This window comes from Rattus rattus, chromosome 1, assembly GCF_011064425.1.
Source record: "Rattus rattus isolate New Zealand chromosome 1, Rrattus_CSIRO_v1, whole genome shotgun sequence".
NCBI classification, from domain to species: domain Eukaryota; kingdom Metazoa; phylum Chordata; class Mammalia; order Rodentia; family Muridae; genus Rattus; species Rattus rattus.
The window spans coordinates 154,012,422-154,039,031 of record NC_046154.1 but is presented as its reverse complement, the minus strand read 5'-3'; the positions used below and the strand labels follow the sequence as shown (position 1 = coordinate 154,039,031).

Below are 26,610 nucleotides of genomic sequence, written 5' to 3'. Positions count from 1 at the left end.
CCGGCCCTGTCTGTGCACTGCTGTGCTGTGTGACCCCAGGCAGACTGCCTCCCTTCTCTGAGTCTCTGAGGTTGTGAGCACTGGATTCCTGCTGCACACCACGGTACGTGGTAAATCCGACTTTCCATGGTTGAGGAGACAACCAAAGCCAGAGGTGGACCCAGGGAGCCTCAGGGACTCTGGCTGCCTGCTTGGGCCCCATTCCAGGTCCTGCCCATCTAGGCTGAGTCCACCCGCAAGGAGCAAGGAGCTCCCATGCCTAGCGCGGCAGACTACAGCTTTAATGGCTGGGGGGGGTGCCAGGGTCCGAGGGGACTCTGTCCACTTCCTCTCATGACTCTGGCAGATGAGAGAGCAACAGCAGGCGGGACCACAGCCGAGGGGCTTGGCTCCCACCGCAGGACCTTTGCACATGCTGTTCAGACTGTAGAGCAGAATGCCTTCCCTAGCGTCTGCCCTGCCCGCCCCTGCTTCCTCCTGACTCACATCCCCACCCGGCCGCCTTCTGTCCCCCGTTCCCAGCCTCCCTGCAATTTCCTAAGATATCCTATAATTTACTCATTCATCCTATTTATGTCAGCCCTTCCCCCTCTCTCCTAAGCACGGCCTCCCTGCACAGGCTTGGCATCCAATAGACTCCGGTTTGAACTTGCCACATAAGTGATGGCAAACTGGATAGGGGTGGTCTGAGCAGGAGAGGGTGAGTTTCTGAAGACCAAGGCATCCCCCGCCTTCTCTCTTCAGCTAGTGTGTCACCCGTGGGAGCCAGCTGAGGACAGAGATATGCTCAAGCCATGAATACAGCTGGCACTTAATAGACTCTAAACGTGTGTGTAAGGCTCGGATGAGGGTGGTGGGTGTGAAGCCCACAGGCCCAGCTGCTGTGTGACCATGGGATGTCTCTTGCCCTCTCTGAGCTCAGCGTTCCTGGCAGGTTCCCCCATCCCCACCCCCACTCCGCAGCGCTGTGGGGAGGCTGCGTGGGAGAGCTGCAGGAGGGTCACAGCCTGGCAGGCAGTGGAGCGGTTAGCACCTGGTTGCCAAGGTTACGACCACCTGCGGAGGTGACGTTGCTATGGAGATGGACCACCTAGGTGAAAAGGGTGGCTCGGCTGATGGGGGAAGCATGGGTGTGGCTGGGGGGGGGAGGCAATGACTGCCTGGGGGAAGACACGCTCATTATGGTCGGGGACAGCGTGGGGGTCCTTATGTGGAACTTCAGTAGCTGCCCTGATAGGCAGAAGTGGGTTTTGATTCTTTTTTTTTTTTTTTTTTCCAGGAGCTGGGGACCGAACCCAGGGCCTTGCGCTTGCTAGGTAAGCGCTCTACCACTGAGCTAAATCCCCAACCCAGAAGTGGGTTTTGAAATGGAAGGCCCTACGTCTCTCCCCTTTGAGATCCTGATTGCTGTAGTCCTGCGGAACCTTCCAGCAGCAGAGGACAGCTGTGCTGCCCCAGTTCCTGACCAGTGGCCTTCCCTATGTACCTAGAGGGTAGTGGTCAGATATCAAGGTGTGAAACGACAGGTTCCACGTGTCTTCAGTCTAGCCCCAGGTAGGCAGGTTCATTGCTGTGCATCTTCAGGTCAGTGACAAACCTCTCTGGGCCCTAATAGCTCCATCTGTAAACTATGAATAAGGTTAGCAACCCCCATGGCTTTGAGCAGGCTGTCTGTGGTCAACAATAAATGTTTAGACAGTTGCAGGGGTGATGTTATTGGAAAAGGTGCCAACATTTTACCTGCAGGGAACCTGGTAGAGACTCAGGGAGTTGTAGGCAGGATTACAGCCGGGTTTGCCTGATGATATGGGAGGATCCTTTGGGCTCCTCAAGACCTGCACCCACTCCCAGAGGGAACATATAAAAATGGCCTCTTGTCCCAGGCCAGCCAGGACTATATAGGCTCTGTCTCAAAATGCCAAAGAAAGGGAAGAAGGGAAGGGTTATGAAGTGGGGACTCCTCAGTGGTTAGAGCACCTGAGTTCAATTCCAGGCACACACAGGGCCGCTTACAACTGTGACTCCAGCTCCAGGGAACCGGCGCCTCCATCAGGCCTGCTCGGAAATGGCACCTGTGCACAGACAGGCGTGCAGATAACACACACACACACACACACACACACACACACACACACACACATCTATAAGGAGGAAAACATGGAAACTGACTCCAGAGACACAGCACGGCTGGTGGAGAAAGACGCTTGCTCTCAGGCATAGGAACCTGACTTTGGATCTCCGGAATTCAAAAGCTGGGCCACACATAAACTGACAGGGTCTCTCTGTGTAGCTCTGGCTGTCTGGAACTTACCAGCTACCTCATCTCCACCCCCACTCCGCAGCGCTGTGGGGAGGCTACGTGGAGTAAACCAGGCTATCCTCGAACTCATGAGATCTGTCTGCCTCTGCCTCCCGAGTATTGGGAGTGACTGACAAGTCTCCGGTGCAGGTGGGCTAGAGTGTAGGTGGCAGCAAGCCCTGTTCTATGAAGAGCCATCTGGGTCCTTCTGGAGCTGTGCCGGGGCTCCCTTTGCCTGTCTGGGATGTCCCTGTGGTGTGAGAGAGAGATGTCCCTTTTCCACTGTCCTGGCTTGGCTCTGTCCGTTTGCTTCCTCTCCCCCTCCCCGGATTCCTCATTCCCTTGTAATTAAACTTGTAATCCTCCTGCCTTCCAGTCCAGCCTGATGCACGCTGGCAAGCACTGTCTTCAAGCTACAGAGAGGGCCCTCTAGATTTGGATCCCCCTTGTGGCACCTGCATCCCCATGTCCCCCATCAGCATCCAATGTCACCTAATCTCTATCCCCAAGTCCTGTGGAGTTAGAGAAGGCATCAAAATGCCACAGAGGGGACTGGAGAGATGGCTCAGTGGCTAAGAACATTGACTGTTCTGTTCTTCCAGAGGTCCTGAGTTCAAATCCCAGCAACCACATGGTGGCTCACAACCATCTGTGATGAGATCTGATGCCCTCTTCTGGTGTGTCTGAAGACAGCTACAGTGTTCTTATCTATAAATAAATACATGAATTAAAAAAAAAAAATGCCACAGAGGAGAGGGAGGCACTGTGAGAGCAGCCTGTATTAGGTGGGAGTTTCTTACCATCTCCGGGCCTCAGCCGCACCATCAAAATTCGGAACAGGGACCATACAAAGGTTTGGAGGAAGGCTAGGTGAGCCAGACAAGGGGGTGTCAGGGGGAGGTTGGGGGTGAGGAGAGGTAGAGCTGCTGTCAGGACCCATAGGTTCTGGCCCACTTCCGGAAGTATAAAGCTGCTGTGACGGTGGTGGCTCAGGGCTGTCCTGCCATCTGCGACGGCCTGGCTGTTGGTCCCAGTCTGTAGGGAGGGCCTTGGGGCAGGGTCTCCCAAAGTAGGGCCTCTCTGCAAAGATCTGCAAGTCAAGGGCCTGGGAACAAGCACGTGGGCTTATGACAAAAGCCCCCTGATGCAGCCCTGAGGCCTGCACTGGCCGCTGGGGAACTGGAAGGGTGAGATCCGGGCAGGAGCTCGGGGTGGTCTCGGGGTGGTCAGTCTCAAGGTGAGCTTGTTGGAGGCCCTATCCTGTGTTGGTGAGCAGCTGCCCTGGTTCCTTCCCGCAGCTCCGCCTCCTCTGCCTCTCAACTAAGTCTCCACAGTCCTCCCTTTATCTGCCTTTCTCCCTTCTGACTCCTAGTAAAATATTAAAACTTTCATATAATGTTAAGGGAAAATATTAAATGTTTCCTTGTAAAACTATTGAAACACTCAGCTGGATCCAGCTCTCCACAGTCTTAGACCACTTTCTCCCATCCCAAGGTGACATGGGGCTCCCCGGACACATTAAACTTTTGGCCTTTTGGCAGGACATCATTGCCTACAAAACTCAGTCACACACCCGTGAAACCTCAAGCTTAAAAATTAGGGGCTAGGGGTTGGGGATTTACCTCAGCGGTAGAGCGCTTGCCTAGCGAGCGCAAGGCCCTGGGTTCGGTCCCCAGCTCCGGAAAAAAAAAAAAATTAGGGGCTAGTCTTTAATGGGTCTTTAATCCCAGCACACAGAAGGCAGAGAGGCAGGCAGGTCTCTACAAATTCAAGGCCAGCCTGGTCTACAGACATAATTCCAGGACAGCCAGGGCTACACAGGAAAACCCTGTTGAAAAGCAAAACTGCGGGGCTGGAGAGATGGCTCAGCAGTTAAGAGCACCTGACTACTCTTCCAGAGGTCCTAAGTTCAATTCCCAGCAACCACATGGTGGCTCACAACCATCTGTAAAGAGATCCGAAGCCCTCTTCTGGTGTGTCTGAAGACAGCTACAGTGTACTTATATATAATAAATGAATAAATTAAAAAAAAAAAAAAAAAAGAAAAGCAAAACTGCTCACCACAAACGGGATTCTTCTATACATGTCGTGTTCTTCACTCTGCAATATTATCCAGGGCTGTGTCAGTAAGTTTCTGTAGTGTGACACTGTGTGACAACATCCACAGTGTAGAGAGGCCTCCGTTGTGGTGTGAGTGTCTGGGCCCTCACCTAGGCTGTCCACTGCGGTTTTCATTGTGTTTCTGTGTTTGTTTCTGTAGGTGCAAGCACCGTGCATGCGTTCAGAGAACTTGCTGGTGTTTTTGCCTCTGTAGGTTCTGGGGACTGAAAGGAGGTCATCAGGCCTGAGGGCAAACACACCTTTACCTGCAGAGCCCACTCACTGGCCTGCTTTTTGTATGGCCGAGTGAGGTCTTCCTCTGTAGCCCAGGCTGTCCTGGAACCTGCCACCTTTCTGCTTCGGCCTCCCAAGTGGCGGGCAACAGATATTTGCTGGCCCCAAGGAGAAAGGGTCTGCACTTTCCCGTGTCTCCAGGTAGCTGGCAGGGCTCCAATCCTGTCAGGATGTGGTATATGCAGGGCCTGCTCACAGCATGAGCTCTACAGGAAGAGTAGCTTGGAACACAGCAGGGGACACCCTATTTTGTGCAGACCATCCCCCCATGATGGGCAGGCTGCTGTTAGCTGTTAGGAACTGGGTTGGTCACTCCTGGGTGAAGTGATTTCATGCAAGTTTCTGAGCCTCCAGGACCTGTGCCATTACCACTCTGTGGCAGGACTGGGGTGTCCACACTCCAAGACTGTACTCAGCAAGGGTGGGACACTTCCCCAAAGTGACACGGCATGCGGAAGGGGGGAGCACAGACTTTACCTCTCACAGTCTGTTACCTGCAGGGAAGGTAGCTGTTTTCTGGAGGGCTGTGGACAAGCCTTGCTAACTTAGGGGAAGCTGAGGGGAGGGTTGGCTGAACTGACTTAATTTCCTCAGTGGCTTCTGGGAGCGCTGGGCTGGGCTGGCTGCAAGTCTTCTGAGGAGCAGAGAGCCTTCAGTCACAACCTCAGGGAGTCATGCTCCCTGCTGGGCTCCCTAAACTTAGAGTGGGCTGACTGTCCTGAGGGCTGTGGCCATGGAGTCCAACCAGCCGAAAGCTTCTGTATCTGTGCTCCATGAGCCAGAGGCTGCAGGCCAGGCCGGATCATGAGAGACAAGTAATTTCCTAGTTCCCAGTTGTGTCACAGGAACACAGAGCCCTGTCCCAGCCTTGGCTGCTTTTTTTGTGGCAGAAGCTTTAGGGAGTCACCCCAGCCTGAGGAACATCAGGGCCCAGACTCCCTGCAAGTCAGTCCTGAGAGGGCACCATATGGAGAAAGACCAGGTCATGGCCGCTTCTAGGAGGTGTGGTCTTCTTGCCACAGCGTATCAGGTGAAGCTAGCTGGGCCGTGGGACCTCAGGTGCCCAGGTTTCTCCCATCCCTGTGCTAGTCCCCTGCTGTACTGTGCTCTGCTCTAGACCTCACTATCCCCAGAGCAATGTCTCCACCCGGTCCCGGCTTCTCCAAAGACCAAAGTGACCAAGCAGAAGGAGTGGGGGAGGGACAGGGATGCTCACATGGGCAATTTTATTAAAAAACAAAACAAAACAAGAAAAAAAGACCAAGACATCAAACAGAAGTTCACCCCACAGAAGGAAGGCCCCTGGGGCTGGGCCACCCTCCACCGCTGCTAAGTGTCCTGCTGCTGCACAAAGGGGTTAGGGATGGCCTCCATGCCATCCTGCGGGCAGATGAGCACCACCGAGGTGCCACGGCACACTACGAGCCCCAGCTGCCGCGTGTCCTCCGTCAGCTTGTACTGGTCATCAGGGTCTGGGGGGGTGACAAGCAGGAGGAATTAAGGGTGTATCCTTCCATGAGCATGCCACAGCCAGTACCTCAGAGGGGCCCTAGCAGTTCTCATTCACAGTTCTTTCCGGGATGCTCTGAACACCCGGACCAGCAGAGCTTACACCACACCACCGTGAGGGTAGCTGAAGCCATTTCCAGGATGCTTCGAGAACCCTAAAGGGCCCATGCTGACCCCATGAACACTAAGGGGTATCTGTCGGGCGCAGAGGCACTGAAGAGAGAGGACAGCAGGTGGAGATGGTAAGCAATTAGACATAATTGTCTTCTGGGCTGCAGAGGGGTAACCTGTTGGTGGGGGATTTGCTTAGGGCATTACTGGGTGGCATTACACAGAGCCGAGATCCCATGAGCTCTGGAGTCCCTGATGCAGGCAGACATTGCTGGCAGAGGACAGTGGCCACCACTCCTGCTGTCCCCTGAGGACTGAGGAGAATAAGCTGGAAGTCTCAAGCCTGGGGCCCTCTTGGTAAGGTTGTCATCCCCGTGGCGATCAGACACTGCAGCAACTAGCCAGTGGCCTGCACCCTAAGTCACCACCTGGCATAGTCTGACCCCACAGGCCCAGTGTCATCTCTCCAACAACCTCTGCCAGCTCACCTCGCATGTATTCAATGGTCCCATCCAGCACCAGGTTGAGCAGTGGGTCAAACCCTTTCAGGATGCCGCTGGCTTGAGGAACACAGGGGAGAGATGGAGAAGGATGTCAGTCTACCCCCCAACACACAGAGCCTGGTATGGGGGCTCCAGGAACAGTTGCCACCACAGAACTCATGGGGAAGTGTGGTAGCTTAGTCCTTGTGACTCCAACCCTCCTCTTTCCAGTATGAGTGTCAATAAAACTTTATGGTCACCCCAACTGAATTCTACATAGCTTCCATGCAATACAAAACAGCCTCTTTCTTTCTCTGTTTTTTTTTTTTTTGTTTTTTTTTTTTTGAGGGTCTCGTTTCCTCAGACTCACTAGGCAGCCTGATCCTCTTGTCTTTACCTCCCTAGTGTCTAGTGTCGGAACACTTGGCTTAAAACAACCATGCTAGGTTTACATGGTGCCGGGAATAGAACCCAGGCTCCACGTATGCTAAACCAGAAATCTACCCACAGAGATACAGCCCTACCCCTGGTTGGTTTTTGGAGTTCGGGTCTTGCTATATAAGTCAAACTGGTCTGGAACTTTCAATCCTCCTTTTATTGGGAAACCTTCCGGGTTCCTGTTATGTCCAGGGGCTTAAGGGCACTTCTTCCTGTTGCCTCCTTCCACCTCCCCATAGATCCTGGCTGCTTCCTTCAGGATCCATCCATACTAACCCCACTTGGCTCCCTTTCCTGGGACTCTGTTCCCCCACCCACAATTGGGGTATACCTTTCAATGGTACACGATAGCCCAAGCTTAGGCTGTGCTTCCCTTGCTTGCTCTGACCTTGGCCAAGCTCTGTGTTAGGGAGCCCTGTGGTACCCACTCACCTTCCCGGCCACCCTGGAACTTGACTCGAATGGTCTTATCAATGTACTTGGACAGGTCCAAGATGCTTTCTTTCTTCTTTTTCTCTTTGTCCTGCTGGAAGGTGGGACGCTGAGGAGAGAGTTTCAGCCTTCCCACATCCCTGTTGCCTGGGCCTGGAACCCCGGAACTCCTTTCCACCTCAACCGCCCATAACTCTGTGTGCATCCTCATCTCCAGTGTCTCCCTAATTGAATCCTATGCCCCTGAGTCTGCATGCACGTGTCATCTGCATCCCTATACCCCCCATCTACACTGTCTCCTGGGTGCACCCCAATGTTGCCGGGTCTGCAACCCTCATGTCCTGTGTCTACATCCTCTTGTCCTCTCTGCATTCCATGGGCCTGTCAGCATTCCTACGTCCAATGTCTGCGTCTTCATGCCTGTCGTCTGCATCCCATGTCACCTGGTCTGTTTCCACATGTCCCCCGTCTGCAGTCCCACGTGGCTCCCATCCTCAGCACCCTGTATCCCTATCTTCGGGGGTCCGTCACTTTTCTTTTAGTCTTTCTGTTCTCGGTTCCACTGTTCCTCGTGCCCGTAGCCCTGCTCTTCCCGCGATCTAGCAGTGCTCACCGCCATCTTGTCGCCGCGCGTCGTTCTGCGCAGGCGCCGCCCCGCCCCTTCCTAACGCGGGGGGCCTTCGCGCACACGCAGACTCGGCGCATGCGCGTCGTGGGGTCCTGAAGGCGTTGCCAGGAAACCTTCCGCCTAGAACTGCGGTGGGACCGGCGGACATGGCGGCGGCGCGGCTGGCCGCATCCCTGCTGCTACTCGCGGCCCAGGTGAGCGCCACGGCGGGTCGGCTCGGCTCGGCCCGGCCACTCCTGAGTGTGGCCGTGACCTTGCGGTTCACTTGCTCTCTCCACCGCAGACTTCCGGCCGGGTTTAGCCCGCCCTGCGCCCCAGGGCCCCAACCGCCGCCGCCGCCGCCCCTGCCAGCCTCAGTTTCCCTTTCTGCAGAATGGAGCGAGTCTCCGGGTTCCATCCCTGGGGCGTCCAGCGCGGCCCCCGAGGTGTTTGCAGCCCTGCTCCTCGGCTTCTGCTCTGTGACCTTGGGCGGAAGGGGGTCCCCATCTCAGGGTCGATGCAAAACGGTGGGGGTGAGCTTCTGCTGAGGACGCCTCAGGAGTGCATGGGATGCGCCCTGGCAGAAGGCTGGCTTTGGTGTGCTTTGCTTTCTGGGACAGGTGGCATGCTGGTCTCGAACTCACTGTGTAGTCCAGGCTAGACTTGAACTCACTATGTAACCCATGCTGGCTTCACATTCATTCTGCAGTCTAGGCTGGTCTCCAACTTGCTCCGCAGCTCAGGCGGGCCTCCAGCTCACTCTGCAGTCCAGGCTGGTCTCAGACTTGCCCTGGCTGGCCATGAACACCCTGTGGGGCTTGGCTAGCCTGGAACTCAGCCCAAAACACCTGCCTCGGTATCTCACGGGCTGCATCGCCGCAACTCCTGGCTTAGTTATTAGGTTCCTTTTCTGTTTTGTTTTTGTGGCAGCAGCCTCCAGTCCCAGTGGAGTGCTGCAGCTTTGGGCTTCCGGGACGGTGTGAAGGGTGGCCTGTGCGCCCTGTGGTGTTTGTTACTGTGTATGCTGTCTCAGGGACTCTGTCAATGCTTTTTCTTTTCCTTTTTGAGATTACAGACTTTTGTGACAGGGTCTCCCTGTATAGCTCAGGCTGGTGGTGGGCTTGCAGCTCAGGCTCAGCCTCCCCACTGCTGGCACAGCTGGCTGGCATGTGCCTCCTTGATTGGCTAAGCATTAAGGCATTCCTCACATGTGGTTCCTGGGCTCTCCACCATGTGGCCAACATCTCCCTTTGGCTGATTTTACCCCCACATCCTGCCCTTGGCTGGACATGAGCTTTTGGAAGTGTGTCAAGACTTGCTGCACCCATGGTAGCAGGCCACCGACCTGTCTCTGGAAACTGCCCTCTTTGTGCTGGTGATGTCCACTGAGGCTATTCTGGTTTCTCCTGGTCTTTTTTTTTTTTTTTTTTTCCTTTTGCTGGAGGAATTCCCCTGGCCACACAGTCTCTCCTGACTGGACCTGCCTGGGGCCAGTCCATGCCCTTTTTGTGGGTCTCCTTTTTTTTTTTTTTTTTTTTTTTTCCCTGATCAGATAGGGACAATGGCAGGTTCTGAAGGATAAAAAGGAGTTTGCAGAGGGTGGGAGAGGAAAGGCGCTGTGGGCATCAGCGCTGACCCAAGGTGTGAGAGATGGTGTTTTCTCTTTGGGGATGCTGTTTCCACAAATTGATGAGACTCCAGTCCTTACTTAGGGCTACAGAGGCACTGGGAGTAAAGGGTGGGCCTGGCTGGACAGAGAGGCTGTGTGCTTGGGGACTTTACTGGGCAGGTGATGGGTGTTGCCTGGACTGTATTCTGCATGGGTGTAGCTGTACCTACTTTTCCCATATCTGGTGGGGAACAGGCAGGGGGCTGTTCTTGGTCCCGGAGCCCAGGAGGGAAACTAACTGATTGAGAGTCTGCTTGGTGGCAGTTCTGGACCCTGTAGATTTTTTGTGATCCTGGCTTAAAGACTTGAACCCAAGTTGTTCTTCTCTCTCTCTCTCTCTCTCTCTCTCTCTCTCTCTCTCTCTCTCTCTCTCTCTCTCCCTGTAAACCAGGAAAGGAGTGTGCGTGGGTCCAAGTGGCACTATGCAGGTCTCTGTTCCTGAGGGCCCCCCACCTTCCTTCCCAGGCAGCTGTCATCCTGCTTCTGTTGGGACTTCTGATCTCTAGGTCTTCCAGGTGTGACTAGGACACAGTGCCTTAGAACTGGTTCTTGGAAGACCGTGACCTGTTAAAAGTGTCATTGTGCTGTCCCCTTGGTGACAGAGTAGAAAGACTGCCATGTGCATGGTGGGGTGGGTGACCATGAATGCGCCTTTGTGCGTTCAGTGACCACAGTGAGGAGAGGCAGTTCTACCCATTTCCGTTTTACACAAAAGCCACTTTTCACAGAGAGCTGTCCTGAGGCCACAGCAGTGCTGCTGTGTTCTGACAAGGAATGCTCTCTGCTCTGCAGGCCTTGTCACAGCTGCTGAGTGGGAGGGAGGAGCCATGGCCACGGGAATGAGCTTATTCATGTGCCAATAAAACTTTATAAATACAGAAGGCAGGCAAGTTTGGGATGTGGACTCTGACCCCTCTATGGCCCCCAAATCTTTCATGGAAGGAACTTTTCTGGGAGGGCACATGGCTGGTGGATGTCTAGGGCCACACTAAGGGTGTTTGCGGATGGGTTCTGATTCCTCCCAGAGTGGAAGGATAGCTCTTAGACCAACTGCTCTGAGCCCTGTGGTCTCAGTTGTCCTCTGCCCCTTCCCTCCCCTGACCTGGTGATGGCTTCAGCCCAGGGTCTTCCTGGGGCACCCCCAGCTGCCTAGAGAGGCAGACAGGGATAATGTTATGGGGGTGACTGGTGCCAGGTGCTCAGCTCTCTTTGGAGAGGTGTAGAGCCAGCGCTGGGTCCCTGCAGAGGAATCTTGAAAATAAAGTTCCCAGCTGCTTGCACTGTGTGTGGTCAGGGTCTCCACTGAGTTGCCTGGACCTTCCTCCTGCCGCCGCCTTGAGATCAGGGCTTCCCGCAGTGGTTCAGGCTGAACTGGGATCCCTACCCGGGGAAGCTGGCAGGTCAGGTCTGTGTGGGAACCCAGGCGTTCTGGTGGGAACCCTGGTACCGACTAGCAGGTTGGTGTCCATCTCAGGCCAGTGATCCTGTGCCCCCTGCCTGTTTGTACAGCAGGTCCTCAGGTGACACTCAGTCTCTCCCTAAGGAATTTGCAGCCAGGAGGAGTGAGCTTTGAGAGCCCTGGTTTCGAGTGACTTCTGGGGAGACATAAACAAAATCTGTTTGCCCCAGATAGGTCACCCACATAACAGAAATGACTCCACCCAGGTGGAGCTCAGAAGAGCAGTGAGCTCATGGGATGTCCTTACAGGAGCATGGGTGGCTCTCCTGGGCGTGCATCTCTAAGGCTCCTGACAGGGTGGGCAGGCTGCTTCTGTAACGGCAGCAACAGCCTTTCTGGAGTCCTGAGCCTTAGATTCCTCCAGCCTCTCCTGTTTTCCCTCCTCTGGGCCATGCCCTGAGCCTTGGGAGCTTGGCTCATTTTCTTTGTGACTGGCCAGGCTGGCAGTAGCCGTGATGTAGAAAACACAGCTGTGTAGAAGGCCTCTTGACAGGCATCCCAGACATTCGTCAGAACTGCAGCGTACAGTGTGGGCAGGGCTTTCACGTGTTGGTGCAAGGTTTACCTAGCATGGCTGAGGGTCTGTATTAGATCCCACCCCTGCTATCACAGAGGTGAGCACAAGTCTGTCATCCCAGTACTCAAGAGGTGGATGTGGCAAGATCAGCTCAGGGGCATCCTCAGCTACAGAGAGTCAGATGCCAGCCTGGGCTACATGAAGCAAACAGTTGGTTACAGTCACAACAGTCATGCCAGCCGTGCCCGGCAGGCACATCCCCCACAGCGTGTGGTAGTGTGGTCCCCACAGCATGTGGTCCCTTACCCTAGCAGGCTGTTGTCCTCAGTAGCCTGCACAACTTTGCCAGCTTGCAGGGAGCAGGCTGCCTGCTCAGTCCCAGCCTGATCTGTGTCTGCTGCAGCCAGTTTGTGGGGTCATCAGCATCAGGGCCCTGCTGTGCTGTGACACTCTACAGCGTTTTTTACAAACCTGTGGGACTATGTAAGACTCAAGGGTCAGCCATGGAAGCACGATTGTAAAGAGTCGTTCTGTGTCTGAGACTGTGTATTTGCATGCGTATGCTACAGTGCATAAGGAGGTCGGAGGACAATGTGGGGCCTCTCTTCCCACCCTGTGGAATTCCTCAGGTGACCTTTCTGCTGGGCCACCTTGAGGTCCTGTACTGAAAACCCTCTTGTTGGGGCTGGGCAGTAAGGATCTGCTGGCCTTAAGTGGCTACCAAGAATATCAGAGAGAACACTGCCCAAATCCAAGCTCAGCCTTGTGGTGGAACTCCCTATGTAGACAAGCCTCTGCCTGAGTGCTGGCATTAAAGCCACCATGCCTGCTCCTTACTCTTCATTGAGGGTGGATCTGGGGTTGTCGGTGGCCTTTTCCTAGCCACTGCTTCCCTGCTGTCTGGTTCCTCTCAGAGCTTGAAGTCTTGGAGCCCAGAAAGCACTCATTAGCACTGGTCTAGCTCACTCTCTCTCAGCTGGTACAGCTAGCCTGCACCTCCGGATCTGCCTCCCTCTCTCCCAGCTCGTGCCAGATCAGAGCCTCCAAGAAGGCTAATGTCCTACTCTGCTCTGGCACTAAGCTCCAGGGCACAGCTGGGCCTCGGCTGTGTCTGGATATTTCTGTAGAAGCCACACAACCACTCTAGCCTGTTCTAACCCCCACCCCATGTGCTGCTCTTGGGGATTGCCTATGTCCTTCCTTAGCTCCATGTGTGGTTTTGGGGGAGTCCCCAGCTGAAGGCCACAGCAAGCCACTGGAGAGGCCAAGGTAGTCCTTACACATATGAGTCTTAGGAGCCCAGGAAGCTAACAGGGCCCGGTCAGGAAAGGGCTGCTGCCGGCTGGCTGGACAGATGGACGCTTCCTGGGAAGTCCCACACAGCGGTCTAGGAACTAGCCACGGCCCTGTGGCTCTCCTCATAACCAGGCTGTGGTTTGCTGCTGCCCGTGGGTATGGCAGCCTCGTGTCCCAAAAGGACAAGGTCTCTGCAGCCCAGGCTGGTCTCAAATTCATAGCAATTCCTGCCTCAATCTCCAGAGTGCAGGGATGGCTGGTCTGTGCCACTGTGCCTTGTTCAGGAGGGCGCCCATGGCTTTGTCTGTCCTCCTTACCAAGGCCAGGCATCGATGGTGCCTCTGGCACCTAGAGTCCTTACTGCTGTCTTGTTGTTCCAGGCGGCCTGTGAGTTCGGTATACTGCGAGTTGTGCCCCGAAGCGGTGGGACGCGGGGCAGGGACTACTGCATCCTTTACAACCCACAGTGGGCCCACTTGCCTCATGACCTCAACAAAGTGGTGAGTGTCATACTAGGCACACTCCCTGGGGGTCTGTGGGTGGCCGCCGTCCCTCTGGGCCTGGGTTCTCATGCTCAGGATTAGCAGCTGAGGTCTGCTGGGGACCCCGGTCAGACAAGGCTTGTCACCACTACTGGTCTGTGACAGAGAGACCAGGTTAGGGGCACCTCAGGAGTGACAGCCTAGGGCAGGATGGTGCCTAGGGCCTGGCATTGCACTTACACATCCTCTGATGTGGTCCCAGCACTCAGCGTGTTGCTGACTATTCATCGCACTCCTCTGAGTCTCCGTGTCTGCCCCCCCCACCCCCCCGTGCTGTTCCCAGGGAGGTGCCTGTCCTTTGAGTGGGCCTCTCCCCCCTTCCCACCGACATTTAATGATGTATGCACCAGCTTCTGTGTGCTCTGTGTGAGCGCGTGTGGGCTGTGTGTTGAGTGGCCCTAGCCCCCACGCCCAAGGTCTCACAGTGGGACAGCAAGCTCATAGTAGGAGAGCATGCCTTTTTAGCCTTAAGTGCTGCTCACACCACTGTTACCTTTACTGAGCCCCAGACACTTGCTAGGCATTTAAAGACGTGCAGTGCGGTTGGGGAGGGCTTTCTGAGTCCTGGGGGCACCTCTTGGTAGCATGGCATGTTGTGTGGACATTCGCATCTGCTCATAGGATCCTCCGAGCAGTCCTTAGGTCCCCACTGCAGCTGGCTGTCTCGGTGTGGACACTGGGACGGATGGTCAGCATGGGCTGCCCCCTGGCTTTTCTGTGGGTCTTGGTGGCCCTGACCCCATCCCCCTCCGCAGTCTCTCCTGAAGCTTCGAGACTTGAGCACGACCCAGCTCTGTTCCTACCTTGATGTTCCTGTAGAAGACTTCACCAACCAAATCGCACTGGTGGCTCGGGGCAACTGTACCTTCTATGAGAAAGTGCGGCTGGCCCAGGGCAGTGGGGCACATGGGCTGCTGATAGTCAGCAAGGAGAGACTGGTAGGGTGCTCGGCTCTTCGGTACCTCTGGGGTGTGGGGAAGCTCAGGGAGCCCTGTCTCCGCATGCTGAGAAAGACTGAAGTGAGCAGTGGAGGCACAGGTCTGTGGGGCCATGGCCCCCTGAGCTGGGGTTGGTGTCACTGGGGCTGGAGACTTGCAGAGCAGCCCTTGTGCAGGGCCAGTGCTGAGGAGGCTCAGGGCTTCCAGCCTGAGCCCCAAGCCTTACTGATGCCTGGACAAGGCCTGGAGTTGTCCAGCCAGAGGGCTGGGGTGACACTACACCTCCTGTCCACTGCAGGTCCCTCCAAGAGGCAACAAGACACAGTATGAGGAGATAAGCATCCCTGTGGCCCTGCTAAGCCACAGGGACCTTCAAGACATCTTCAGGGTAGGCCCCAGGACATGACAGGGTGGGTAGGTGGGGCTCACAGTCTGGGTCCTGGGTGCAGGTCCAGTTGGTCTTGGTACTTCCAGTTGACTCAAGGTTGGGTCCTGGGTGAGGCTGGGGCACATCAGTGCCCACTGTCTGAGCCCACTCTTCTCTCGGGTCAGCGCTTTGGCCACCAGGTAATGGTAGCCCTGTATGCTCCGAGCGAGCCGGTGATGGACTACAACATGGTCATCATCTTCATCATGGCCGTGGGCACCGTCGCCCTTGGTGGCTACTGGGCTGGCAGTCATGATGTGAAGAAGTGAGTACAGCTTGACTCCGGGCACCATGGGAGGGGCCGAGCCGCAAGCCACAGCCCTGGGTGACCCCAATGTTTTCCAAGAAGGTACATGAAGCATAAGCGAGACGACGTCCCTGAGAAGCAGGAGGATGAGGCGGTGGACGTGACGCCGGTCATGATCTGCGTGTTTGTCGTCATGTGCTGCTTCATGCTTGTGCTCCTCTACTACTTCTATGACCGCTTGGGTATGCCACCCGCCACCCTGCAGAGCCCCTGCCACCCGCAGAGCCCTGCCCAAGAGCCAAGGGGCCATAGCTCCCTTCTTGATTTCTTATGTTTCCTGCCCCCACTGTTCCTGGGCCCCGCTGCCTGGCCCCACAGTCTACGTGATCATTGGGATCTTCTGCCTGGCCTCCTCTACAGGCCTCTACAGCTGCCTGGCACCCTGTGTGCGCAAGCTGCCCTTCTGCACGTGCAGGTGAGCCCCAGGCCTCACCAGACCCCTCCTCTTCCTCCTCCTCCCACTCCTCCTCCTCCTCTTCCTCCCCCCCAAGACTGGGGTCTCCTCCTCCCTAGGCTGGGGTCTCCTCCCAGGGTTAGGGTCTCTTCCTCCTCCTCCTCTTCCTCCTCCTCTTCTTCCTCCTCTTCTCCTCTTCCTCCTCCTCCTCCTCCTCCTCCTCTCCTCCTCCTCCTCCTCCTCCTCCTCCTCCTCCTCCTCCTCCTCCTCCTCCTCTTCTTGCCGTCTCCTGCCGTCTCCTGCCCGCCTGGCATTTCAGAGAGCCAGGAGGTGCTTACTAAGTGCTGGTTGTGGGTTGTAGGCTTTGGGGCTCGCGTCACCTATGCACTGTACCCCTTCCTGTCTAACTGAGCCACAGGGCATGATGTGGGGGTCCCAAGGAATGAGGCCAAGGATGGTAGGCTGGGAGGGGAGTGGCAACATCATAGGCCTCCAAGGCTCTACCTGCTCCTTGACGGCACTGCTTCTCAGAGCCACCTGCAGCTAGGTGAAGGGAGCCCCAGTCACTGTGAGGCCAGCAGCCACAGGGTTGTGGCCTTTGGGGCTGCTATTCCAGAACCAAAGGCACCTGGCCAGTTGGGAGGAGACATAGCCCATAGTCAGGGCTCCTACTCGGGGATGAGAGGGGGCAGCAGGCACAAGCCAGGAGGCTAGGCTCAGGGCGACAGGGAGGTGAGCTGGACGTGGTGTGGGAAGAGAGACATTGACAGGTGGTCCCCTCCAGGGTCCCCGACAACAACCTGCCGTACTTCCACAAGCGTCCACAGGCCCGCATGCTGCTGCTGGCCCTCTTCTGTGTCACTGTCTCCGTGGTGTGGGGTGTCTTCCGTAATGAGGACCAGTAAGTGCTGCCACATCCCAGACCCTGCTGACAGCCACCCTGTCGGCTTTCATTGCTGTCCTTGGGTGCCCCCATGCCCAGCAAGGCCTAGACTTCCCAGCCGTAGGACTGCACACCACCCACGACTGCCGCCTGCCCGTGTCCCATTTCATTTAGGCCTGGCCAGGAGCCTGTACCCCGATAGGAATCTAGATAAGGCTCTATCCATCCTTTGCCCAGATCCTGGGCAGGGCAAGGGGACATGCTGGCCCAGAGCCACTGTTTGTCACTCAAGTCTTGGCGTGGGCTCAGGCAGCACCTGATGCCCGGGTGCCACTTGCCATCCGCCCCCATGGAGATAGGAAAGTCCATTTTCTCCTGCAGTGAATTCCCACGGGGTTCTTATGCCTACACAGCCCCCTTGAAGGCAGAGGGCTGGCGCCGTGGCCCTGAGGACAGCCTGCCTGTCCCCACCTGGCTCCTGGTTGTCACTGACACTGGCTGGCACGGCCTGGGCACTCCTGGCTTCCATGCTAACGGACATGCTGGGAGAAGGGATGGGACAGAGCCAAGCTCCCACCCAGACTTCCCTTGTCTCTGCTGTCCCCACATGTCCTATGGCTGCCTGCAATGGTAGTCAGACAGGAGAGTCACGCTCCCACAGAAGCCTGCTCCTGCTCTTCATGCTGGGCTGCAAGGCCCTGGCCCAGGCCCTGGGCAGTCCCAACTCCTGAATTCCACAGTGGTGTGTTCTGGGGAAGTTGAGGTATGACAGGAACCATCACACTGGAATATACCCCACACGGAGCTGCTCCACATCTGCTTGAAGCTGTCCTGCAGTCGGCTTCCTCGGTGGTGCTCCTGTTTCTGGGGTCTGAGGCCTTGTGTGGGCAGGGCGGGCGGACCTTGTAGCTTGGTGGCAGGTCCGTGGTGGTGGCTTGGTGTAGGACGAGGCAGGGATAAAGCTCCAAATCACTGATGGTGCTTTCTCCTCCTCCCAGGTGGGCATGGGTCCTGCAGGACACCTTGGGCATTGCCTTCTGCCTGTACATGCTGAGGACCATCCGCCTGCCCACCTTCAAGGTGAGGGCCGCCATGGCAGGGCAGGTCAATTCCTGGTGGGGGGCTGAGGGCCTGGGTGCACAGGTCTCGAGGGCAGTGCTGGCTCCCACAGGCCTGCACACTGCTGCTGCTGGTGCTCTTCGTCTACGACATCTTCTTCGTCTTCATCACCCCCTACCTGACCAAGGTAGGTCCCCTCTACCCTCCCAGCTGCCCGCCCCTCCCCTGCCCTGGCTGACAACCTGTCTTGTGCAGAGCGGCAACAGCATCATGGTGGAGGTGGCCACTGGGCCCTCGAACTCATCCACCCATGAGAAGGTATGCCGCCCCACCACATGGGCCTGGGCTGTGGCCCCAGCAGCTGGTGGATGTGCGCGTCCAGGCTGAGCCCTGCTCTCCCCACAGCTGCCCATGGTGCTGAAGGTGCCCAGGCTGAACACCTCGCCTCTCTCCCTGTGTGACCGGCCCTTCTCCCTTCTGGGCTTTGGAGACATCTTGGTGCCAGGTGTGGGCTGCGTGGGGGGCGGGTGAGAGGTGGGCTTCGGGGCACGACAGCCATGCAGGGGGTGCAGGAAGGGTCTGGGGCAAGATGGCCTCCCACCCAGGTGGTGCATGGTTGTCTGGCCACACCTGCCAGGTGCCACACACTGTGTAGGTGATGTACATGCTCACTGTCACCATCTGCGTGGCAGGACCCTCCAGGTCCTGACTCACCCCATGGGACACTGATTACGGGACATGGTGTCTCACTGATTACCATGGCCATGCTGTAGTCATGGTGACTCTGCATCGTCCCACAGGGCTGCTGGTGGCCTACTGCCACAGGTTTGATATCCAGGTGCAGTCCTCCAGGATTTACTTTGTGGCCTGCACCATTGGTAGGTGGGCACACTGCTGTCCTGCTCTTCTCTACCCCAAGTCTGTCACCTTCTGATCCCTAAGTCCCAAGTTGCCCTTGTCCCAGGCTGGTTTTAAGTGTCATCTGGTGGCCCAGGGTGCCTGGTGTGCTTCCCGTTCAGGGTTCCAGGGCCACCTGCAGTGCTTGCTAACCTGCACAGCCCTATGCATGAACCTTCCCGTCCTTCGGCCTCAGCTTCCACAGTTCTGGGATGCCCGGCTTGTGGCTGGTGCTCTCCCCAACCCTTGCTCCCTCTCGTTCACCATAGCCCCTGACTAGGCGTCACTCCCCCAGGTGCAGCTCCTCTGATGCTCTCTCTCCCCTGCAGCCTATGGCCTGGGCCTCCTGGTGACCTTCGTGGCTCTCGTCCTCATGCGACATGGCCAGCCTGCACTCCTCTACCTGGTCCCCTGCACACTGCTGACCAGCTGCACCGTGGCTCTGTGGCGCCGGGAGCTGGGCGCCTTCTGGACGGGCAGCGGTTTTGCGGTGAATACCAGTTTGCTATGACTGCGGCGATAGCCCCCTAAGGCCGCCAGGTCAAGTTGAGTCCAACCTCCTGTGCTCCCACTGGGTCCCTCATTTCTGGAAGGTCGGTCATGCGTTGGGCTCTCTGGTCCCCTGTGGAAGACTCTGGTTGTGACCCAAGGCTGTGAATACTCCTGCCACATTGCCAAGCCCTCCCTCCCCCCAGGCCCTATACCAGCCAGAGAGGCTGGAGGGTACGGTGGAGGGGTGTAAGGAGATGGGGAAGATGCCCACCTCAGGCAATGGGTGCCACATGGCTCGCTGAGATGGGCCTTGTTTCTTAGGTGCGTCTTCTTGGGGGTTCTGTGCTCTGGGACTTCCTTGGTGTCACAGAGGCGGCTGCTGGGTAGGCAGGGGTTGCTCAGGGCTAGCCTGTGCTCACAGACCTCTTAGACTTGAGGGTTACTGCTCCCCACAGGGTGAATTTCACCATAGGAGTGAATGGGATTGCTCTGGAGGAGACGAGGGCAGGCATGAGAGGGGGAGAGCAGTGGGTCCCATACATCTGCCCAGGACTTGCTGCCCTGGGTGCTGAATGGTACTGGGACTGGATGGAGCTGGATGGCCCTGGATGGCACTGGATGGCACTGGATGGCAGGGGCTCGATGTTTCTGGCTCTGGGTGGAGGCTGCATGCCCCTTGCTCTAAGTATCCTGCCCCTGTGTGGAATCTGCCCCGTAGGGCCTGCTCCCTACTGGTCCCGGTCTCACAGCCCCCTCCTTTCTCCAGAAGGATGCACCTCAGTCCCCGTGGGCTGCACCCCAGGGACCTGTGCCTCCAAAGGATGTGGATGCCACTCTCTCGGAGCAGCCTCGGGGTGAAGAGCTGGCCAAGAGCCCCCTGGCCACTGAGGAGGCAGCCCTGCCTGAGGAGGCAGGAGCCACAGACCCTGCCAAGGATCCTGCCAGCCCTGTGGCCGGTCCCCTCAGCCCCTCAAATGGGGACCAAGTCCAGCCTATACCTGTGGTGACGCCAGGGACCTCGGCCTAGGAAGAGGAGATGCGAGAGCTGGGCCCTCGCAGCCTTCCATGCCACACAGATGCCGGCCACCTGGGACCTGCAGGGGACAGGGACAGCTGCCACCCACCAGAGTGACAGACCTGCGCTATGTCCCTCCAACATGGTGCTCAGCCCTCTGAGGCCTCAAGTCCGTACTCCCTCCAGCTGCACCCCAGCGACCAGCTCTGCTTCGCACCGGGCCGTGAGCTTCGCCTGCTGCCCACTCCATGCAAGGCCATGGCTGCCGTTGGTGCTTTGCTGATGCTCGCCCTGCGGGTGACCCATGACCGCTCCTCCCTCCATAGGATGGGGCTCTCTGGGGCCAGAGCAACAACCCCATGGAGCAGGCTCCTGTGCTGGGAGCAGCCTTGAGGGGCCTAGATAGGGGCACCCTGCCCAAGGGCCTGGGCTTATGCAAGGGGACCAGACCTGACCCTTGAGGAGAGTCCACGCCAAGATGGAGTTGAGGTTGCTGGTCACTGCTCCAAACAGCTGGAGCAAACAGCTCCAGCTCCAGGTTCTGCAGCAGAGTAGGAGTTGGCCAGGTGTAGATGGCCACGTCCCCAGCAAATCGATCAGCCCAGGTGTGTGAGTCTTCCATGCAGGGGCCACTGCCCTCTGCCCCAGCAGTGGCTTCTGGACTGGTGTCTGTCCTCTACCTCACCAACCAGGCTCTGGACTCCACGACAGACCTGCCTGCAGGAGCCCTCCACATATGCTGCATGTCACTGAGGCCGAAGCCAAGGTCCCCACAGGCTGTGACGGATGGGGAGCCATGGCCACCCACACTTGCATGGAAAAGGGTGTCTGTTACAGGCTGACAGGCAGTGACAGCTGGGTGGTCCCCCTAGAGCTCTGGGGGTGGTAGGGGAGGACTCCCTAGGCACCCAGTCTAACCAGAACTGAGGGGCAGAGGAGTGCAGGCCCAGCCACCTGCTTCTGCCACTGGACTGAGCCATTTTGTACTGGGTGTCCAAGCAGTCCTGCTCCTCTGAGTGGTGGAGGTGCTCTGCGGGGTGCCCGAGGGCCCTGGCTTTAGGTTGTCAGGGGATTAAATACCTTTTCATACTCACAGTGGCCTCCTGTCCTGTGAGGGTGGCGGGGGTGGGGAGGGCTGGTCTGGCCTGGACACCCGAAAGCATAACTGTCAGTTTCCCAGTGCCCTTGGGATATTCTGAGGCCTGAGGTGGGCAGGTCCTTGCCAGCCTCCTACTGGTCCCATGATACGCTGCTTTCCCTTGCAAAAAGGGATCTCTGAGCTGTGTGGGCCCCAAGCCACTGCTGAGCCGACCTCATGCAGCCATACCAGGGCGATGCACACTTAGAGGCAGGCACATCTCGGAGCTCCTGGCCAGCGAGCTCTGTGTGGCAGGGTCCAGGCCAGGCAGGGCTGTGTCCTTAAGGCCCTGTTATCAAAACCAAAAGCCAGACTGGTAGCAGCACCCCTATAATCCCCGCACTCCGGAGGCGGGGGCAGGTGGAGCTCTGACACAGTCTCTCTGTGCAGCCCTGGCCATCCTAGACCACATGTAGACCAGGCTAGCTCTCACCTCACTGAGATCCCCCTGCTTTTGCCTCCCAAGTGCTGGGATGAAGGCGGGGCCACCACCTGTCTCTGTCTCTGTTTTTTGAGGCAGATTTCTGTAGCCCAGGCTGACCTTGGAATCACAGGAACTTGTAGCTGGAGATGACGGTAAACTCCCAGGCCCCCTGTTTTCCACTGTCTGGTGCTGGAATGAGTTTTGTCTACCGCAGCCCATTCAGTACAGAGCAGGGAGCCCAGGGCTTTGTGCCTGGGAGAGAACACCTAACAGTGAGGCCCAGCTCAACCCTCTCAAACCCCACATGTCCCAAGCCTCAGACTGAAACTTGGCCTGGTTTTTTTTGCTTGTTTCTTTGTTTTGCCTGAAAGATTTTTATTCATACCTGGGTATGGTGGACAGCTGAGTAATATTCCATCACGTGCCTCGACTGCACTGTGTCTGGTTTTTTTTTTTTTTAAAGATTTATTCATTTATTATATATAAGTACACTGTAGCTGTCTTCAGACACACCAGAAGAGGGCATCGGATCTCTTTACAGATGGCTGTGAGCCACCATGTGGTTGCTGGGAATTGAACTCAGGACCTCTGGAAGAGCAGTCAGTGCTCTTAACCGCTGAGCCATCTCTCCAGCCCTGCACTGTGTCTGTTAATTTATTGACAGAAGAGTGTTTCCACATGACCAACTTCACAATGTCCCCTCCCTGCCGGACCTGTGGCTCTAGGGTCCTGTTTCACTGTGGACTCACTCATCTACCCATCCATCCACCCACCCACCTATCCATCCATTCACCCATCCATCCACCCACTCAAGCATTCATCCATCCCTACTGAGCCCCCCCATGAGTACCTGCACCTCAGACACTCCTCCAGGGCTGCAGATGATCCCTCGGTAAATCCCACAACCACCTCTGTCCCAGGTGGCTCAGTCTGGTTAAATGGAATGAGACCCAAGTCTGCTCTGGAGACTTGATCTACACACGGGGAGATTTGACACCCACACGGGAGGTCCCCAGTTCTGACTTGAGGGGCTGCTGTTGGGGCAAGCCACTTGGAGGAGGAGAGTCTTTAAAGGCTGGGTAGATCCCTGCTGGAGAGGGCTGGGTGTCTGCAGGACATGGGAACGCCTATTGGCAGGGTCTAGTGGGCTCTAGGAAGCATTGGCTTCTACAGTGAAGATCGAGGTGGCACACGGTGTTCCTGTGAATGGAGCCACAGCATTGGAGATGGTGGGGGGAGCCCAGCTTAAATCCAGGGCTCTGGAAGGTTCCACCTGTCACGTCTCAGCTACCATGCCATAGAGTCATTGGGGAGCCTTGTCCGGTGCACAGAGCACCTCGCCTGTCAGCTGGACCTCTGCAGGCAGCAGGGGACATGGGTGCAGTGTTTGGGGCTTGACTGAGGGTCAAGTGGAGAGGAGGCCAGAGGACACCTACCCAGGTGAGGCTTCAGGAATGCCCCTGCTCCAGCCATTCTCCACAAATAAGGCAGAAACATGCTTCTGCCAACCACGGCCCTGGATGGGGGAATGTTCCAGGCAAAAGTGCATGCACTCCATTGGTCCAAAGAGCAGAGTTCACATCCCAGACCCTGTGCCAAAGCTGAGTGGACATGGCACGCTCCTGTAATTCCAGCCTGGAAGGGAATCCAAGGGCAAACAGGCTGGAGATAGACACAGTTCAGGGTTGAAGCATTTTGCTGCTCTTGCAGAGGACCTAAGTTCAGTTCCCAGCACCCATGTTGGTAGCTCACAACTGCATGTAGCCCAGACTTCAGGGGAATTAGATACCTCTGGCCCACTGTGGGCACTGACAGACACATAACCCCCCCCACACACACACACACACTTTTTTTAAATCTAAAAACAAAACAAAACAAGAAACCCAAAGGGCTATCCTGGAACATGCCTTTAGCATTCAGGAGGCAGAGGCAGGGAGAATCTCGTGATTTCCAGGCCAGCCTGGTCCACATACAGAGCTCCAGGACAGCCAGGACTACACAATGAGGTCCTGCCTCAAACAAACAAAAACAATTTAGTGTGTTCTGTTGGCAGAGGTCTCACATGGCATGCATGAACTCTGGGTCTGTCCTCAGTACTGCACGTGTCCAATGCCCGTCACCAATGACAGCTCTTGGAAGATCAGGAGTTCAAGGTCACCCTTGGCTACAAAGACCTAGAAGAAAGGCAGAGAGAGACAGAGACACAGATGGAGGGAGGGAGAGCGATACAGCTAGGGGAGGTGCTAAATCACACACACTCAGCTCAATCCTGTTACCTAAGGAGGACACTGGAGTCCTCCAGCTTTGTCCTCTGTCCCACCTCCTTTGCCCAGGAGCCTCAGCTGCCAGCAGAACCGCCCTCACAGGAAGCCCAGGAAGCCCACCCAGCTGATCAGGATCTGCGTGGTGGGCAGACCCTGACTTGATCCCAGATTCTCTTCCTAGGGGTGTGGACACGGCCCACTCCCAACCCCAACCCTGGCTCCAGTCAATGGAGCAGGTCCCTGACCTCAAGACAAGGGTTTTGTGGTGTGGCCACCTGAGAGGGTGGTACCCTGTCCAGGTTACTCCCACCTGTGGGAAGCCCCGCCCCTCGCTCCAGGCCCAGCTCAGCTCTGGCTCCCGGCCCGGCCGGCGGTTCTTGAATCTCTGTGAAGCTCTGCTCCGCTGGAAGGCTGGAACTCGGTGAGCCGGGGATCCCCTCAGGGCTCAGATTTCCCTTAGGAAGATGGAATATGCAGTTCGAAAAGCTCTGGGGTGTGAGGGTGCACCGTCGTGGGGATCAGACTGGAAGGCTGGGGTACCCTGGGAAGACTCCCCTTAGTGGACAGACAAGCCTGTGAACTGCCACCCAGGGCAGAGTCAGAACGGCCAGGGCTAAGTAAAGGGCTCGAGTCTCAATTGGGGTGTACAGATACAGCTCAGTAGAGGATCGGGGACACCGCCCACCCACCCACACCTTCCCCACCCCACCTCAGCTCTCCAGTCTCTTTCCCCACAATAGAGGCTCAGAGGCTTCCCAGTGGGTGCAGGAACACCGAGACCTTCTGGCCAGTGGGGCACCGGATGTAGCAGCACACCTTTCTTTTTTCTTTTTTTTTTTTTTCTTTTTTTTCAGAGCTGGGGACCGAACCCAGGGCCTTGTGCTTGCTAGGGCAAGTGCTCTACCACTGAGCTAAATCCCCAACCCCAGCGCACACCTTTCATCCCAGCGCTCTGGAGGCAGAGGCAGGAGGATCTCTGAGTTTCAGGCCAGCCGGGGTGACAGAGTGAGTTCTTGTCTCAAGAGAGAAGGGGACCAGTGTGTGAGGAGGGCAGCGGCGGGGTGGGGGTGGGAGTTTGAGGAGGTTACGGTCACAGGGTGTGACATTAAGGGGGTCCTATGTGCTCTCAGAGGGGGCTCTTGTGGGTTTTTTTGATGTGTGACAGGGGACTGTACATGGACAGTGGCTGTTTGGGGTCAGAGGTTTACACTGGATCTGATCAGAACTCACTAGTGGCACTCATGGGTGACTCCTGACAAATGGTTGGACCGCCTCTCCGTTCCCCTCCATCCCCTACGCTGGGGCTCCTGGACCGCATCTGGACAGATCCATGCTTCATGGCTGGCCTAGCCTTGCCAGACTCCAAGGAAGGGTGGCTGAGAGGACTCGGGCCAGCAACTCTGTCCCCAGGCTGGGTGTTTGACAAGTGCTGGCCACCCCCTTGCTACCCTCCAGGTGCCACACAACCCCCCCAGGCTGGAGCCCACCCTCCTTCCTGTCATGTGGCCCAGACTGGCTGAGTGTCTACCAGGGGCTGGGTGACTGTGTGCATGTTCCTGCGCGTCTGTGGCTGCACCCACGACCATGTGAGATCTGGGTGTTTGTGTTGACGTGTGGTGTTTCTCATGTGTCCATGAGGACTGCATCTGCAGCCAGGGACAGCAGGACACAGTTGTGTGTGTCATTAGTGGCTGAGTGTCCTGGTACCTACAATGGTGAAGGGTGATTGTGTTAAGGTTGGTGAGAGGCAGTGTCCAGGGATTGCCACATCCTGGTCTCCCATGGTGTCCCCGCTGAGCTGAGCAGGATATAGGGCTACCTGTCCCACGGAGGACACGCTTGTGTCTCCAGCCATAGCATGCTGGCTGGGGAGGGGACTGTGTGGATTTTCCAATGTGGGGAAAATGGCTCTGGGCTGCCAGGTTCCATCTACACCTGCCCTACCCGTTTCTCTCAGGAGCCAGAGCAGGGGACTTCGGTGTCCCATCACCGAGGTTCTGAGGCCAGGTGGGGCTGCTGTGTGTATCAGGGAGACTGATAGAGCAGCTACAGGGGTGACAGTCATTGAGTCCTCTGTGTTTAGGCCCCCGTGAGCACCTTTCCTGAGCTGTGGGCATCTTCCATTTCTGAGCTGAGCTTTGACACACCCTCCCCCACTGTGTTTCTCAGCTGCCCGTGTCTCCCACGCCATCATTGGCTTCTCTTTCTGCCAGGCACATTATAGTCCTGACAGAGCTCCAGAGGTCGCATCCCTGGTTTTCTTCCAAACATCTCTTCCCCTTGCTAACAAAAAACGCCGGAGACAAAAAGAGAGATAGAAAAGGAGCAAGCTTATTGAGTTTCTTCGGCGCTCGCTGAGTGATTTACTTCATGATTGGGGCCAGGATGGGGCAGTGGGGCGGGGGCGGTGGGGAGCTGAGGAGAAAGGACAGGGCGGGATAGGAGGGCTGGAGGCCTGGCCTGTCATCCCAGCCACTCAAGGAGCTGAGGTGAGAGAAACTGGGAGTTCAAGGCCCACCTGGGCTAGCATGGGAATTTATCTCAAAGTAAAAATTTACGACAGGGCAGGAAGTGTGTACAAAGAACCTGCCTAGAATCCCCCAGTGAGGGGCTGGGA

At 56.7% G+C, this 26,610-nt stretch overlaps 2 protein-coding genes across 4 annotated transcripts; one reads left to right on the top strand and one right to left on the bottom strand.

Annotated features, from left to right (window-relative positions):
* Positions 1-5,885: 5,885 nt before the first annotated feature.
* On the bottom strand, positions 5,886-8,307 carry Lsm7 (LSM7 homolog, U6 small nuclear RNA and mRNA degradation associated). Of its 3 annotated transcripts, none has more exons than XM_032907447.1 (4): positions 8,279-8,307; positions 7,666-7,756; positions 6,802-6,873; positions 5,886-6,165 (listed from the first exon to the last, which is right to left on the bottom strand). In XM_032907447.1, the coding sequence occupies exons 1-4, from the start codon at positions 8,282-8,284 to the stop codon at positions 6,023-6,025; spliced, it is 312 nt and encodes a 103-aa protein (XP_032763338.1). In that variant the 5' UTR covers positions 8,285-8,307; the 3' UTR covers positions 5,886-6,022. The 3 variants fall into 3 exon arrangements, with proteins under 3 accessions (XP_032763338.1, XP_032763336.1, XP_032763335.1); XM_032907445.1 differs by having other exon boundaries at positions 7,666-7,759; positions 8,279-8,305; XM_032907444.1 differs by having other exon boundaries at positions 7,666-7,774; positions 8,279-8,299.
* A 132-nt stretch (positions 8,308-8,439) lies between these two features.
* Sppl2b (signal peptide peptidase like 2B) lies at positions 8,440-21,262 on the top strand. The gene is made up of 15 exons (XM_032909367.1): positions 8,440-8,805; positions 13,594-13,713; positions 14,499-14,693; positions 14,992-15,081; positions 15,246-15,385; positions 15,470-15,609; positions 15,746-15,842; positions 16,606-16,722; positions 17,703-17,784; positions 17,876-17,950; positions 18,019-18,081; positions 18,169-18,268; positions 18,564-18,641; positions 18,990-19,150; positions 19,919-21,262. The coding sequence occupies exons 1-15, from the start codon at positions 8,440-8,442 to the stop codon at positions 20,177-20,179; spliced, it is 2,085 nt and encodes a 694-aa protein (XP_032765258.1). The 3' UTR covers positions 20,180-21,262.
* Positions 21,263-26,610: the final 5,348 nt, after the last annotated feature.